General features: G+C 37.2%; 2 protein-coding genes and 1 long non-coding RNA gene across 5 annotated transcripts in view; 1 reads left to right on the forward strand and 2 right to left on the reverse strand.

Annotated features, from left to right (window-relative positions):
- Positions 1–9,941, forward strand: part of LOC127809641 (uncharacterized) — a 33,192-nt gene extending 23,251 nt beyond the window's left edge. Inside the window, exons 2-4 of one of the 3 annotated variants that reach the window (XR_008025181.1) lie at positions 7,963–8,807; positions 8,884–9,517; positions 9,808–9,941. This is a non-coding gene — a long non-coding RNA (uncharacterized LOC127809641). Of the gene's footprint in view, positions 1–7,962; positions 9,518–9,807 lie in introns of all 3 variants that reach the window. The other 2 variants (XR_008025180.1, XR_008025179.1) reach the window with 2 other exon arrangements.
- LOC127809633 (uncharacterized) overlaps positions 1–17,389 on the reverse strand; it is a 127,899-nt gene that overhangs the window by 25,129 nt on the left and 85,381 nt on the right. The window contains exon 11 of the mRNA XM_052348587.1: positions 7,904–9,367. Within this exon, the coding sequence (XP_052204547.1) occupies positions 7,976–9,367 (1,392 nt within the window). The 3' untranslated portion in view covers positions 7,904–7,975. The remainder of the gene's footprint in view (positions 1–7,903; positions 9,368–17,389) is intronic.
- LOC127809634 (uncharacterized) lies at positions 9,442–14,438 on the reverse strand. Its single transcript, XM_052348589.1, has 5 exons — positions 14,262–14,438; positions 11,902–13,102; positions 11,159–11,506; positions 10,822–11,059; positions 9,442–10,598 (listed from the first exon to the last, which is right to left on the reverse strand). The coding sequence occupies exons 1-5, from the start codon at positions 14,297–14,299 to the stop codon at positions 9,586–9,588; spliced, it is 2,838 nt and encodes a 945-aa protein (XP_052204549.1). The 5' UTR covers positions 14,300–14,438; the 3' UTR covers positions 9,442–9,585.

The following is a 17,389-nucleotide window of genomic DNA, read 5'->3' on the forward strand; positions in this document are numbered from 1 at the left end:
CCCTATCGTAGAAAATTTGTGTTGGTCTTCTTTGACAATATTCTCATCTATAGCCCAACCTTTTCTAAACATTTGAACCATCTTAGGATTGCATTTCAAGTCCTTCAATTCAATCAGATATATATCAAAGGATCCAAATGTGCCTTTGCCCAACAACAAATAGAATACTTGGGGCATATTATTTCAGCAGCTGGGGTTAGTACCGACCCAAAGAAAATAGAGGCAATGACTGCTTGGCCGAAACCTGTTAGTGTCAAGGCCTTGCGTGGCTTCCTTGGTTTAATAGGATATTATCGACGTTTTGTACGAAACTATGGAGTCATTAGCAAACCTCTCACCGAATTGTTGAAGAAAGATGGTTTCCAGTAGGATGACAAGGCTGACAGAGCCTTTGAACAACTGAAGAAGGCCGTCAGTGAGGTTCCTACACTAGGACTTCCTGATTTCAACAAACCATTTATTTTGGAAACAGATGCTAGCAATTCCGGAGTGGGGGCAGTTCTTATTCAAGATGGCAGACCACTCGTGTTCCTAAGCCAAGCCTTGTCCTCAAGACACCAAGGCCTCAGTGTTTATGACAAAGAATTACTGGCGGTGCTCATGACAGTAGAGAAATGGAGACATTACTTAGAAGGAGGCCAATTTATTATTAAAACAGATCATGAGAGTCTTAAATTTCTTCTTCAACAACGGCTGCATACACACCTTCAGAAAAAGGGAATGGCTAAGCTGATGGGCCTCGATTATGTGATTAAATTCCGTAGGGGAAAGGAAAATGTGGCAGCGGATGCTTTCTCCCGCTGTTTTGAAGAAGGTTCAGTGGCTGCTATCACCGCAATAGTCCTGGATTGGTATCAAGAGGGGGTTGCTAGTTATGTCATGGGAAATTGGATTCAACAATTAGTGGAACAATTAAGCATTGGGGGAGGAGACAAGCCAGGGTACACTCTAACTAACGGGTTACTATGGTTTCACGGCCGACTGGTGATTGGAGATTGTGACGTGCTCAGGAAGAGAATCCTTCAAACATTGTATGAATCGGCCATTGGGGGACATTCAGGCATTCAAAATACTTATAGGAAGGTGAAACAGGTATTTTACTGGCCTAACTTGAAGAAATATGTCATGGAGTTTGTACTTAATTGTGATATATGCAAACGGTGTAAACATGAAACCATTGCGCGGCCTGGACTCCTACAGCCACTGGGAGTACCATCTCAGGCATGGGCAGCCATTACCATGGACTTTATCGAGGGTCTGCCAAGGTCGGAAGGTAAGAATTGTATTTTGGTGGTGGTGGATCGTCTCACAAAGTTCAGCCATTTCTTAGGCCTCTCCCATCCATTTTCTGCTCAAGAAGTTGCTAGAGTTTTTGTGGATAGAGTGGTTAATTTACATGGAGTTCCCTAATCTATTGTTTCTGACAGAGACAAAGTGTTTACCAGTCTTTTTTGACAAACATTGATGAAGTTTTGGGGTCCAAGCTTCATATGTCGACAGCCTACCATCCTGAAACGGATGGTCAGTCGGAAATGGTCAACCAATGCCTTGAAACATATCTGCGATGCTTCTGCCCCCGACCCAAGAAATGGCGCAAATGGCTGGCGTTAGCTCAATGGTGGTATAACTCCAGCCACCATAGTTCCATTAACCTGACTCCTTTTGAAGCTTTGTATGGGTTCCAACCTAATCTGCTTTCCGTAGTCACTGGCCCCATTACAGTTGCAACTGTGGATGACTACTTGCATAGCTGCCAACATAATCTGCAAGTTCTCAAAATTGAGCCAGCCAAAGCTCAGAATAGTATGAAACAACTGACTAATCGGAGGCGAATGGATAGGGAGTTTGAAATTGGGGACCGAGTGTATTTGAAACTCAATTCGGCCTACTTAAAGTCACTGTCCAAGTAGCCGCTCTCGAAGCTAAGCCCGAAGTTTTATGGGCCCTATCCCATTGTCGCTAGAATTGGGAAGGTTGCCTACAAACTACAACTTCCAACTAGAACACATATACATCCCGTATTTCATGATTCGTTATTGAAGCCATCAGCGGGGAATCATGTGGCCAGTCTAGAGTTACCATCTTTTGTGGAAGAAGAAGCCCCTACGGTGGCACCAGTGGCCATCTTGGATAAGCGAGTCATCTACCATTAGGGATTGCCTTTGACCCAAGTGTTGGTGCAATGGTCGTCTCTCCACCTGGATAACAATACCTGGGAGTATCTTCCTGACCTCCTGCGGTAATTTCCCGGTTCAGCAAATCTGTTACCCATTTCTTGAGGACAAGAAATCATTCAATGGGGGGGAATAAATGTCATGTACCTAGGTCACCAGATTGTAATAAAGAGGAGATTGTAAGGGTAAATAGGGAAATAGCGGGTGTTTAGGCGCTGGCATGGCTCAACTGCTGTAACTAACTTTGGCGCCAATTCAGCTGAGAACTCCTTAAAAATAGAGTTTCGGTTGTTTGGAAGGCATCTAATGAAATTCGAATTACTGATTCTTCAAATTTCCCTCTTAATTTCTCTCTTGTCTCTTCTTTCCCTCTATCTTTTCCCTTCTTCACCTAAACCCCTACTATCAGATCGGTGATCTGATACTAGATAAATTAGAAAGTTATTTTTTATTACAGTTGTTATATCTTTATTTAGTTATTATTTACAGTTATGTATTAGGGGTAGTTAGGTGTAGTAGAGTGGTGGAAATGAAAGTGTTAACCGCCACAAATAACTGTTAGATAGCTTTATATAAAGCTATAACTATAGTGCTGAGAAGATCATATGAGAATTGAATGAATATTTCAGAGTTCTAGTTCTTCCCTCATTGCTGTCTATTCTCTCTATTATATTGTCAGTTCCCCCTACTTTCTGTCAGTTTCTCCCTTATTTCTATATGATTCTTCCTATTTTTGTTTCATTGTCTGTCAATTCCAATTTCGCTGTCAAGGTAAACACTAGTTAGAATTAGGGTCCAAACATTTGGTATTAGAGCTGCAGTTTCTTGGTCTTAGATCTAGCTCTTTTCAGATTTTCTCCATGGTTGAAGGTTACCAGACGCTCGAAGCTTCTATGGATAGATTTGAAAGGAAACTAGACGAACTCATGATCATGATGGCGAAACAATATCAGGTTAGTATTCTAACGAATTACTTTCTAGGGAATATTCTGATCCAGTTATTCAACAAAAGAGACCAACCCCTGTAATAGTTGGAGATCCACTCCTGTTAGGAAATAACTTGATTCATAGAACTCTAGAAGTTAACTTGTCGAAGGACGTTCCGACGAAAAAGGGTGATCACATTTTGGAAGGTATTTGTAATATTCTAGTATTTTGAGAATAATAATAATAATTTTTTTTTGTATTTAAAATATTTTTTGACATTCATTAGAGATTATAATTGAGAAAACTAATGGGTTTAGAGTTAGTGGGCTAAGTTGAAAAAGGAAAGGTTAAGTAAATGGGCTTAGAGTTAGTGGGCTAAGTTGAAAAAGGAAAGGCTAAATAAATGGATTAAGAGTTAGTGGGCTAAGTTAAAAAAGGAAAGGCTAAGTAAATGGGCTTAGAGTTAGTGGGCTAAGTAGAAAAAAGGAAATGCTAAATAAATGGACTTAAAGTTAGTAAGCTAAGAAAGTAGGCTAAAAATTAATGAACTAAATGAAAGAATAATTTATTCAAAAGAAGATTTAGTGAAAAATAATTAAGGTAACAAGATAATTAAAGATGATGGGTGAAATAATTGAAAAATGTGGGAGACAAAGTAGGGTGTGGACAAATAATCAAAGATAATGGGTGAAATAATTGAGAAATATGGAAGACAAAGTAGGGCATGGACAAATAATTAAAGATTATGAGTAAGATTTAGTGAAAAATAATTAAGAAATGTGACAAAATAATTAAAGATGATGGGTGAAATAATTGAGAAATGTTGGAGACAAAATAGGGTGTGGACAAATAATCAAAGATAATGAGTAAAATAATTGAGAAATGTGGAAGACTAAGTAGGGTGTGGACAAATAATTAAAGATTATGAATGATATTTGGTGAAAAATAATTAAGAAAAGTGACAAAATAATTAAAGATAGTGGGTTACTACAATTATGCTAAACTTAATTCAACCTTCTATAAATAGAGAAAACTTAAAAGGTTGGAGGACTTAGATTAGAAGGAGAAATGTTGTAAGAAAGAAATATTTGAGAGTGAGAGAGAGATTTGAAAAAAGAGAAAAAAAAAAATAGAAAAAAATATAGAGAAAAATACCAAAAAATTCATAGAAAAATTCTATAGGTTAGGTTTAGTAGTTCATGTGAAAATTTGTGGCAGAAGGCATTGTTGGATACGCAAATCGATGCTTTGTTACAGTATAGAAGAATACTGAATTGCTCCGCGGGAAGGTGAGTTATCTTTGAAAATTTCTTCAAAAATTTCAAAAATATGAGAATGATATTTTAGAATTTTTTATGATGAAATTTGAAGAGAAATGCATGATTGGTATTTATTATGAATTTTTGAGGCAATGGATGCTTGAAAATTAAAGAGAAAATGAGAAATAAATAGAACATGGTTTCTGAAAATTATTAGAAAATTTCTAGGGCTTAAAAATATTGTTTTAGGAATTATTGTGAAGAGAAATTGAGAAAATTTTATGAGAAAGTATTTATTTCATAATCTGGAGTAAATAATAGAAGGAAATTGGAGAAATTAGAGAAAATTAGAAATATGATTTTCTTAAGTAATTATGATGCTCAGGGTACATCAAGATTCATAATTGAGTACAATTAGAAGTTCGACGCGAATTTTGAAGCAAAATTACGCTAGGAGCAAAATTATTTTTTTGCAAGGTAAATGGTACTATTTAATTGGATTTAGTTTATGAAAATAGCTTATGAGTCGTTCCACCCAAAAACATGATTTTATGTAAATATTTTCATCATGTTATCATGTCTTGATGTGAACATGTCATGTAAATTGCATTTACATGTATTGATGAAAAGTATGCATATGAGTATGATGAGATTCATGGTCATACGTTGCATGGGTTTGAGATTAGGTGCTGGTACCATTGCTTTGTCAAGGGTGCACCTATATATCTCGGTCTGGCAGGAAGACTGTATAAATGACGAGTAATCTTAAGGTACGATCGACCCAAACATGAGAGTTATGATATTATGTGCATTGCATTCATACATATGCATTATATGATGTACTCTTATTTAGATGATTCATCATCTAATGTGGGCCTTGCTCTTGGAACCTTCAAACGTTCCAGATCGGGTTTGCAGCGAAACCACAAAAGTGGAATGAGAAGTAATCTACCCAGGGCAGTGCGGGTGCAAATAAAATGTTTTCTGCATTTAGTTTCCATATGAGGATCCTATTATGTACCAGTTATGTTATGTCATGTTTTCAAGTCATGTTGAAAAACTTAAGTGGTGTTCTCTTTGTGTTTCGGTTTTCAATTTTGAGTTTTGAATTTATTTTCAGTTTTGTGTTTTGAGTGTCCGTTTTGAGATTTTTGAAAACGTGTTCTTTTTGTCATTTTGAAAAATTGTTTCTTGAAACAAAAAACTAGAAAACGCGTTTGTTTTGAAATTTTGAAAAACATCATTTTATAATATTTTATTCAATAAATTTAATTTAAAATAAATTATAAACATTTATTAATAAATTATAAATTATTAAGAAAATTAATACAAAAAAATTATATTGCATATCATATTACATATTTGTATTCAAATAAAACAAAACAAAAAAAAAAAAATCAAATCAAAAAAGAATTCGAAAAACAGGAGACAGAATGGATGGGGTCTCGCACGAAAGGGAGGCGATGATGGTGGGCGCGATGCAAGGGGAGCGACGGTGGGCGGTAGATGGCGGCTTGCACGGCCAGTGGCGAGCGCAGTCGACGACAGTGGTTGCGGTGGCAGTGGCTGATGCGATCGGCGGCAGTGGCGGAGGCGGAGCTGTGTTTTTGGGTTTGCAATTTTCGGGTGTTTTGGAGAGAAGAGAGGAAAGAGAGAGAATGGATGGGGTCTTCCAGATTTGGGGGGAGAGGGGGGGGTCGATGGCGGCTTTCGACAGTGGCGAGCGAGGTCGACTGCAGCTCTGGCAGCGACGGAGATGGTGGGCGCGGTGTTTGGCCGAGGCTTGAGAGAGAGAGAGAGGAGATACGAGAATGGAGGTTGAGGCTGGGGGTGGGGGGTGGGGGGGAGGGGAAGGCTGTCCGTTTTCCGTGTTTTGTGTGTGTTTTCACATAAAATATCCAAAACAACAAATGTTGTTTTGGGTTTTCTTTACAAATTTTTTCTTTGTTTTTGAAAATGCGTTTTTGAAAATAGAAAAGAGAACGCGTTTTCAGTTTTTTGAAAAACTAAAAACTCAAAACGGGTTGAAAACAGCAAAAAGAACAAGCCCTTATGTTTTGTTTTAAGTCATTGTGAAAACTTATATCATGTTGCAAGTTATGTTGGAAAGACTTATGTTATGATGACGAATAATATTGTATTATTATTTATGTTGAGACAATCATGTAATATTATTAGCATTTGAGATATGTTGAGGTTCGATTTTTGCTTCCGCTATTGATGATTACCTAGCTTAGCATATACAGAGTAAGTAAGCTAATGATAGGCAAGTAGTAGGAAAATTTTGAGATTATATCATGATGAGTTATTAAAAAAAAAATATATAGTAAAAAATTTCTAAATTATAACATACCCGAGAGAATGGGGTGTTACAGTATTGATGGTGATGCTATTAACATTCCATGTCCTAAGCAATTTATGGTTGAACATAGCAAGGTGCCAAGTTCAAGTAGCAGCAATGATGTTCATGATTGGGATTTGAATTTGTTCAAATCATATGAACCTGTCTCCGTCACCAATTCAATGAACACAGTAAAAAATCCTCTTCCTTTTAAGGCATTTCCCTCTACTTGATCATGGAGATGTTCATCCATTTGTAGGCACTATTGATCCAAAGGATATTACAGTCCAAGGTGATTTTATCTAGGTTTGTCAAGGAAGGTTAAATTGTTTCAACTGAACCAACTTAAGATCTTTCACTGTAGGTGGATGAAGTGGATACACTATGGAGAGATCTGGTTCTGAAAGAGAGAATTGGAGCATATTCCTTTCATGTTGTCTATTGTGTTGATGGAAGGGCTTAGATGTATATAGCTATGGTGTGAGATTATGGAAAATTGTATGCAAAATTAAAGTGGATGAAGGGATGGTAGAAGAAAACGACGGTGGAGGGATTGGATGAAAAAGGAATAGCAGTTACTATGATTTCTTGGGGATAAGAAATTTTTTAAAGGGGAAGGAATGTCACCACCTAGATGAATTAGGAAGTTATTTTGCAATTGTTATATCTTTGTTCAGTTATTATTTACTATTACGTGTTAGGTTAGTTAGGTGTAGTGGAATAGTGGAGTGGTGGAAGTGGAAGTGATAACTGTTGTAACTGCCATAAAAAATTGTTGGATATCTTTGTATAAAGCTATAACCATAGTGCTAAGAAGATCATATGATAATTGAATGAATATTTCAGAGTTTTAGTTTCTACCTCATTGTTGTCTGTTCCCCCCATTTTTTGTCTGTCTCCCTTAATTTCAACTCTATCTTCAAGGTAAACACTAGTTAGGACTAGGGTCAAGACATAATGCTCTTGGTGATGTGTTCATGAACCATGCCCGTCATTTTTCTTCATTTCCTTTTTCGTTCGAGAATTTACGCTCTTTTCTGGGTGATGTTAGTTGATAATGCATACTATTTCTATTTCAAGTTCTTCTTTAAGTTACTTTCTATAATATGATACATCTGACGGCATACATGTTTAACTACTTATTATTACTTCTTGAGGTTTTGATAACAAAGGGATTTCAACCCTTCAAAATAGGAACTTACCTTCATCCTCGAGGCAATACTAACAAATTTGTAGGGTTTCCTCCGCCTACATTTTCCAGGGACTTTAATGCATCACATTTCCAGAAAGAGTCCACTATTCATTTGCTGCTTCCCTTCATTTGTATTCTCATTGACCATCTTCTGATCTTCCATGGAAACTAAGTCTGAATCTGGAGCTGCAGAAGCTTTACCTTCTTCATTGGATTTGTTGGAAGAATTCTGTTTGCAGCTTGAATTGGCAGTTGTACCTTTGGAAGGTTTGTTCTTCACTGGAAACAACACGCTCATGATGTCTGCTCTGCAATGAGCAACTCTCATGTCTACAAAAATGGCAGCTGGAATTGCAATGTTGGGACAATTCTCTCTCCAGCTCACTATAACAAGAGGATCCCCAATCTTCACGAGCGCTTGTGCAAGTACATTTGCATTTACATGCATCCGAGAATTATGATACCTCCTCCTAAGAACATCTGAGAATTCCCTTGGCAAACAATTAGTGATATAACCCTTCTTCAGCATCTCATAAAGTATATTGAAATATCTACCACTATTCACAGCCAGCAAGCATAAGGTGATAACCAGTTTCAGCACCATCAACGGGTAGTACACATCAAAATTGATCCCTGATTTACGAATCCATTCTGCTGTATCTTGCTTATTATACAGGATCTCCTTGATTATGCCAGCCAAAAATTCAAAAACGCCACTAAGAATCTGAATATCAGGTACTGCATTGGGCGTTTGGTTGGCATTGGGTTGCTCACAAATAAGCCACTCAACAAGTGAAGATTTTGTGATGAAAAGGAGTCCAGTAGACCGAAATGTCAAAACCAAAAGCCGATCAACCAGATACAAAAAACAACTGGGTGACACATAATCTGATTGTCTCCAGTTAGGACGATAGGTATCATCCAGAGCTTCATAAAAGTTGAGCACAGAAGCTACCTCTGTTGGATTCTGAAGGAAATGGTCTTTTGCAGGTTCTTCTGAAATTTTTGATGCTGTAAATCCACTCAAGTCCCTAATGTATTTTATCCATTTACATGGTAAATTCCCTTCAACCTTTTCTGCTATCTTCTTGCATAGTTCATCAGTTGGCTTCCCAGAACCAAGCCATATCATTACTATCGTCCCAATTTGGCCATAGGTCAGCTCGCCCTTAGAGGGGATGTTTTTGATAATAACCTCTTCTAGTAAATTTCGCGAAAGCTCAGTCCCTCTCAGAGAAGTCATATTCTTGGTCAACAACTTTTGCCACTCTAAAGAAAACACATTGTGGAAGTACCCCATAGATAGCTCAAGAGATGTGTTCAGTGATAGAGTATCATGATACTTACGGTCAAGATACTTGGACCCTAAAAGAAACTTTGTTACCTCAAAGATATAGAGGAGGAGAAGGCTTTGGCCATAAACAGAGTTATTCTTGATTGCGAGATTGTGAAGTAATTCAAGAGTTTCCAACACCTTCATGCCAACAGCAAGCAACTCTGAGCTCCAATGACTTTGAGCAGCCGAAACAAACTGGCGAGCATCTGCTGACACCAACTTCCCACTTCTCTGAAGACACCTGTCATCAATCTCTCTCACCCAGTGAGCGTCAGGGATGAGAAAAAGGTAACTGGTATTCATATTTTTCACCTGCCTCCGCATAATTTTCAACTGCCTCTGCACACCAAAATAGTTCAAAATAAAGTCGCCATAATCATATGTTTGCTAACATCATCTGTTTCAAGACACCCTAGGTACTCAAATATATGTTCAACCTTGTCCTTCCAAAGATTCCAAAAGTACATCAGTGTTCCAACAGAAACATTGTTATGTGAATTTCTTTCTCCTGAATGTTTTATCAGATGATCATCAGCCAGTTCATCTTCCCACTCATACTTGGAGATTTCTGAATGCAGATGACTATCCAGTATTTTTCGTATGGACAAGAATTCACCTCTGAGGCTCTTATTACGCCTAGAAGCATCCAAATACTGGTTAAACTGGAGCAACCCCGTTTCTTCGGTTGATAAAATGTTCACTTCAGTGCAAACAAATTCATAGAAAACATCTGACTCTGTCTTTCCAGCGAATGACTTAGCTTTAGATACAATCTCCTCCTTTCGAGCAAAATCCTTAAGTGGCCAACCCCTGCCTCTAGATGCCCATAGGGAATTGGAGAAGGCATAGCATAACATAAGCATGGATGCCTCCTTAAAATGCCCAGCCTTCCCCAACAGATCAGCCTCAACAAGAAGATCCCCTTTCAGCTTCGCAATCTCTGCAGCCTCCAAAAAGTTTCCTGATTCTTCTTCCACGACCAGAAGCTCATCGAGACAATTCAAGGACTTCAAGAAGTCGCGTTTTGCATGCATTGAGTTGAAAGCCATCACAAACTTCATCATGTATTGGTTATCCTTGAGCTCATAATAATGAAGCGCGCAGCTTACTAGGAACCGTTGTTCAATTATGTCTATTTCTTTACCTCTTTTAACCATGACATTATCTCTAGCAGCGTGCTGTTTCCAGTCCTGAATGTACTGCAATCCCGTGTCGAATAGTTTTCCTTTGGTGCAAACCGACAAGCACTCTGAAAAATAATTTCCCCTAGCATACACTTCAGCTGCAGGTTTATAACAACCTGTCAAAGAAAAACACTCCCCGGCTTTCTCAAGCCTGGATTCCCCACACTTATCCAAATAAAGTCTCCCTGCAACCACATAACAGACATAATGCTTAAAACTGAATGCTGGGAACAAGGTGAAATCACAATCCAATCAGCAGCTTTCTTTTTACATTATGTGTAAGCAAGCTAAGTAAAATCACAAGGCCAATGAAAACACCACATTTACATAAAAAGTCCAGTCCAGCGCTCTAAGCAACAATTTTTAATCAACATCACAGTGAACTGAGAAACATAAGAGGGTACTTACCTGCAGTTTCATACTCCCCCAAGTCACAAAAACACTCGGCAGCAGATTCAGCTCTACCAATCGATTCAAATATCTCAGCAGCTTGCCTAAGGACAGTTTGAGCCCCTTCAGGATTCGAGCTCCGCACTCTGTCTGCAGCTGCCTTAAGGCCAGAAGCCTTGGCCCTTCTTTCCCACTTTGTGTCCCCAGCCCTTTCAAAGCACATTGTTGCCATCTCAAAGTTATTCTCATAAAATAGCTGTAAAACACGAAAACGAAAAGCTAAAGCTGTGAGCCAAAATTGGAGTGCTAAATAAAAAAAAAAAAAAATTGCATCAAAAACAAAAACAAGGTCAACCTTTTCTCCGCGTGACTTCCATTCATCTGGACTGCTTGCAACTTGCATAGCCTGTGCAAGTGAATCATCCAATTGTTTTACTTGGACAAGGGATTTCTTCTTCCAATAATCAAAAATTGGCTTTGAGAGCTCCTCATTGTTTTCACAAATCCACAATCTTTGTCTTGTGCGAGTAATTGCCACATATAATTGCTTCAGTTCAGAACACAAGACATTGTGCTTTGCCTCGTTGAAACTTTGAGAGGGGACAGAAGCATCAAGAAGATCTAGTTCTTTCATAAACTGGTAGATTACTCTCCATTGATTTTTCAGAGGTGATGAGCCAAAAAAGTTGTACAGTAATACATCCTATAAAGAGTAAAAAACGATATCAATGACCAAAATTTAACATAAAAAACAAATAACAGATAGAAAGAGAGATTGATGAATAACGTGAGAATGGTTTAACAAAAAATTGTAAATGACATCTCATTCGTCATTTAACTGTTAAATTTTCCCGTGCGAAACATGTATATAACTCTGTTCATAGTGTTCATCCGAGCAAGCAGGCTTTCCTTTCGTGCAAAATGAAATGCCAAAATAGAATATGACTTCATATGAATATGCTTCCTTCGACAAATAAAACAAAATAATAGGCACCACTTATAAGTCATATTACACTAAAATCAGTAGTGAAATGAATCAACTGTATGCCATATAACAAGAAACTAATGAGCAGCACATAAAGAGAAACTAAAAGTTACCTGAAACTCTAAGCCCTTGCACTCCACAATAGTCAAAATAAGAGCTCGCTTTCCAACAGAGCTAGACATTTCCATCCTAGCACAATCATCACGTACTAAGATAACCTGCTCAGCACCAAAACCTACGAAGTCCCCACCAGCATTTCCACTCTTACCAAAAATAGATACAATTGCATTTTCATCATTTCCAGATTCAAGAAGTATTGGAGCTTCACCGTATATAAGACTCATCTCAGGTTCCAGAACATCAATAGAATGAGGAAAGAAATGATAAAGAAGGTCAATCACACTCTGTGCTAACCTAAGGACACCATCATGGGTACGAAAGTTTTGGCTTAGGGTTTTAATTTCTGATATATGCCCTTTCTCCTTTCTTCTAACACAATTGTCTCCCTTTGACTCCATTACAAACTCATTGTAGAATAGAGATCGTATATCTTGGAATCTAAAATCAATCCCCCTAGCAATAGTCTGTGCCGTGTCACCTGCAAAAACAAAGCCTTCCTCCACATTCCGACAGACATATTTGAAGAGGGCAATTTGCCTCATTGTAAGATCTTGAACTTCATCAATATATACAAAATCCATAGCTTCACCCTCAAATTTGTAACGTTTTAGCCGAAGATGAAGATCAATCACAAAATCGGATACATCAAACTCACCATTTTTCATTTTTCTTTTCTCATAATCTTGGAAAACAGCATAAATCATCTCTCTATTCGCCTTGTTCAAGGTGGTCCGACCCTCAGAAAGGGAAACATAATCCTCTTGGGAGAGCTTACCTTCTTGTGTCTTGCCTGCTCCCAAACCACCTTTTATATGAGAAATTATCTCAGTAAACACTCTAGAAGGATCTAGCTTCTTTGTTAGTAGATAACTAAAATGGCGATTAAGATGAGGCCAATACTCTGCACAAAACCTCTCATAGTTAACCTCCTTGGTTCTTATGAAAGTTTCCAAAGCAACTGATCTTGAGCTTCTAGATTTACAATGGAAAAGTTCCCTCAGACCAAGAAACCTTTCAAAGTAGGAATTACCTACTGTTCCATCAAGCATCATTAAGAACTTGTGGAAAGTAACAACAAGAGGGTATTTGTTAGGATCAATGTTAAGAAAAGAATCCGGGATATCATTAAATTGGGCTGCATCATCCATATCAAGTGAGCTGTTTTCTTCAGATAGATTCCCCCCATCCGAAAACCTATACACAAAATGAGGCTTATTGTGAAAAAAGATGTCTTTGCAATTAAAGCAAATTCATAGAGCAATATTATAGCCAATAAAATATGGATAAGTTAATCACACATGCATTATGACACGCTAAAATAATAAAACTAAACAGCGAAAAGAAATATTTTCTTAAACAATAACAACGAGGAAATGTTTTCTCCTTTACTACACAACCGAAATTTTACTTTTTCTCTGCGAATTTCCATTCAGGCTCTTGGTTGGATAAACAAAAAATTAAAAGTGGCAAAAAAAGAACAAGCAACACAGAATGCTTTGATAAATTAATTTGCTAGTGATCAGCAATTATCCAGAATGAAGTATATGCTTCATTGTGAGAAGGTCACATGTTTGAGTCTCGGCAGCACTACTATGGTTGCTCCTCAATAACTTAAAGATCCCTAGTTCAAGTTGTGGAAACAGCCTCTTTGAGGATAACGGTAGTTATGGAAACGACCCTCTGTAGACCCTCAATGGGGACCATTTTTGGAGTAAATTAATGCTTTGCTGAAACCTAGCCACAACTTTGGTTATGGTTGAATATCCATACATAAACTACAGGTTTGAACTGCATTCATTTCCTCTTGTAATTGTAACAAGGTCAAATATGAAAAGAGAGAAGGTTTGCCTTTTAGAAAAAGCCAAAACTTTCCTCAAGCTAGACAAACAAATAACTAAATGCCACTCAATTTCCACCTCTTAATAGAAGAAATATAGGAAAACTAAGGCAGGCACCCAAATTACTAATAATGAAGATCTCAGCAGAACAAGGAAGAAGCAATAATGATATCCGTTTTTTCTTTGTTGATTTCAATAGCTCATTGCCTATAGGCAAAGAAGATGCATCAACACTCCCATTGCTTGTTCAAATTTTCTGTAAAAGAGTACATAGTTGCACAACAAATATACTAGGATGCGTAATCAATTTAAAGCAAAATGCAGACAAATAGAAATAATTCAAGTATCAAGGATTTAGTGTTCTTGAATACTACTACTGACCTCAGTTTTGTATTATTAGAAGTGACTTAAATTGCATCTTAGTTTAAATTCAAGGGCCCAATTCCTCATTTGCAAACCAACCAACTAATCAAGCGGAACATGTTCAGCAACAAATAGTAGAGTACATTACACACCTTTTCAATCCAGACACATGTTGTTTGACAGCAAACATAGTTTTGGACTGACTGTCACAAAAAGTTGACGCAGGATACTTCCATTGACCTCTGCAAAGCACTTATCAAAACCATTCCTCTGGCTCACATCTGTACTAGTACTAGTCTCACCTTCATAAAGTCCTTCTGAAGCAATATGGTACCATTGCTCCTTCTGAAACAATTTCCTGGTTAACACAGTAGTCTTACCAGTGCCTGACCGTCCAAGTATAAATGTGCTTTTTGGGAATAAAATAATCTCAAATTCTTGGTCGGTTACGTCAAAAGGGAGGTCTAGCTCTCGCCCATCACGATCAGAAAGCAAGTGACTCACCACACCAGATGATAAGGAATAGGATTTCATTAACAACAAGCTCTCACTCACCTTTGTGTTCTCAACATAACTTCTTTCATCAATAATACCCTCACTTGCTTCATCCCCAAGTTCACAGTTTCCACGATTTTTAGACCGAACAATATCAATAGATTGTTCCCAACTTCTTGGAACTTCCAAATCCCTAGAGTCAAATTAAAAAAGTGAATTAAACTTTGAAATTCAAATACGCAACCAATTGTTTCCACATCTTAATAATTCCAAAAAACTAGCAACTAAGTTAAAGTATTTAGCTAGTTAACCATGATCCAATAGAAAGAAAAAATAATGAACCACTAGTCCTGATCCATTGGAAATGTTACATACCCCTCGAAGCATTTCTCCTTGCAGTGACTAATGAAATCATCAGTATACGAAGCAAATAGGCCTTCAAGTCGTTTCATCAACTTTGGGATCTCCTCCAAAGGCAATATATCCCAGACCTTCAGGACTTGGAAGAATGTTGATTCTTTTTTTATGTCAATAGAGCAAACAACATAAAGCTTTTCAACCTTGAATCTTTTCAAGATCTGTGAAGAACTCTCGCCAAGTTGGCCCATATGCCTCAGTTTAGGTCGCCAACCACTTGAAAGTTTCAATAAGAGGTATATAACTGACTTTTTTATACGGAGTGAACTCAAGTTTTTAAATGACTTCTTGAAGTTATCACTAAAAAGAACCTGGTAAGAGCCAATAGGAAAAAAAATGTTAATACAAATTGCATTCAATGTTGAAGGCTACAATTCCACAGTGCTAGAGAATTAAACCACAATAATATCACTTAGACAACAAAGTTATATACCTTCCACCTTGCACTTTTGAAGAGTACATTGTTCTCATTACACAAATCCTCCAGTTGATCAAGCTTTTTCTTGACATCTAATATGGCTTTGGCAATATGGTTATCTTGATCAGCACTAAAGAAACATTTGCGGCTCTTCGCATTATGGACTAGTGCCTCCCAAATAGAATCGCTATTAGATAGGGTCCTATCATTTCCCAAAATCCAAAGACAGTGCCTGGAAAAGTATCAAATGCCATCAATGTTAATCATCTTAAGAGTATTACAATGTTGCCTAGCAGGAAAAATGTGAACCCATACCGAGCTCTTGTTAATGCAACATTAGTTCTCTGACGACTGGATAGGAATCCAACTGATCCAATACTATTAGATCTAACAGTAGTTAGCACTACAACATCCTCTTCTCCACCCTGAAACCCATCAATTGTCTTCACCTTCACTGTGAATCCATCAAGGTTTTCATACTTTTTCCCGAGTTTTTCCTGGATGGCCACAACTTGAGCAGCATAAGGAGATACCACACCAATGCTAAGTGTATTCCCAAAGATTCTCCATGCTGTGACAACAATCAACAAATTTTAATTAAATAAACTTTAACTTTGTCGCACGATGTAGCACACCTTCTATGATTCAATAGGAAGTTCACTTATATAAGAGAAGATTAAGAGAAAAATTCCATCAGCAATCAAGAAACAAGTTGTTAAAGGGACGATGCAGATAATCTTGCTCTTTCTTTCGTACTACTCTTCTTGATCACAATGTTTTCCTTTTTGTTCTTCCCCTGGCATTACAGTCTATTGAGTTAAAATCTAAATTGATTTTTCCTTCATTTGGATGAGGAACAGAGTACAAGTGCAACAAGTAGGCATGTACATACACAAAGTAACGGTCTTATCATAAAAGAGTTTTAACTTTGCAACGTAGGTTAATTGTTCTACACATGGTTATAAAAACATAATTTATGAAAAAGGAAGAGGGAATAACCTAATATTAGACAGAGGCGTTTGAAGGAGAGAAGTTTGAATTTTTGAACATTAAATATCACAAGGATGATGAGTAAGAATATTTGCGGAGAATCAAATTGGAAAGCTTATTTTGCAAAGAAATTTAGCAGTGTAAGGAAGATGTTGAAAAAGTAGTTATGCGAAAATAAACTTATTATAAAACTAATGTGCAAATATGTTGAATATAAGAGAAAAATGAATTTCAAGTATAAAAACACGATATAAAAACTGAAGGGAGGTTTTAAAATTATTTTTCCCAAGTTATTCAAAAAAAATTTGAATTTGAAGAAAGTTGCAGTGATAAGAGATCAGAATGATTTTTTTTTTCCCTTTTTGGAAAATTAGAGTCTTAAGAGAGTGAACTTTGCCAAGAAGAAGATGAAGACTGACAAACCCATTAAGGCTTGGTATTCACTAGAAATTGTAGGTCGTAATAGTTAACAAAACTATTTAATGAACCAATCCCATTACAAGCCACGCAATGTAACGCAAAGGTACATAATGCAAAATGTGCTCATGGTCAAGTACAATTACTGAGGTTTATTGAGATTACTTGTTAGCAAAAACTTTGTGGTGAAGATAAACAACACAATGGTAATAAAGTCTCAACACAACTGAAGCTCAACAAGAGATGACTTATGTGCCAAGGAAAGTTAACAAAGTTAAGGCTTTAATAAAACATCAGCACCACCAACTATTGGCATATCCTTCGAGTCCAAAAGAGGCACAGAAGGGCATAACTCATGTCAATAGATTTGGGCAGCTTCAAAACAAACTTCTGCAATGTGGGAGGCCAAACATACTCATTTAGACAAGACTCAATAATCAAATTATTACAAAATTTGTCAAGCAATGTTTGGGCTTAAGATTAGTTGCTTAATAAAAAATCCAATAGGATTTCTTGCCTAAGTTTAAGTAGATTGAGGGTGCT

Source organism: Diospyros lotus, chromosome 9 (genome assembly GCF_014633365.1).
Source record: "Diospyros lotus cultivar Yz01 chromosome 9, ASM1463336v1, whole genome shotgun sequence".
Lineage (NCBI taxonomy): Eukaryota > Viridiplantae > Streptophyta > Magnoliopsida > Ericales > Ebenaceae > Diospyros > Diospyros lotus.

What these genes read in the sequence shown, in the direction of transcription:
- LOC127809634 (XM_052348589.1), bottom strand. Translation starts at nt 14,299, where the DNA reads ATGTTTGCTGTCAAACAACATGTGTCTGGATTGAAAAG. An exon ending in CATGTGTCTGGATTGAAAAG is followed by an intron (nt 13,103 to 14,261) that starts GTGTGTAATGTA and finishes TTTTGTGTATAG; the next exon opens with GTTTTCGGATGGGGGGAATC. An exon ending in GCAAGGGCTTAGAGTTTCAG is followed by an intron (nt 11,507 to 11,901) that starts GTAACTTTTAGT and finishes TACTCTTTATAG; the next exon opens with GATGTATTACTGTACAACTT.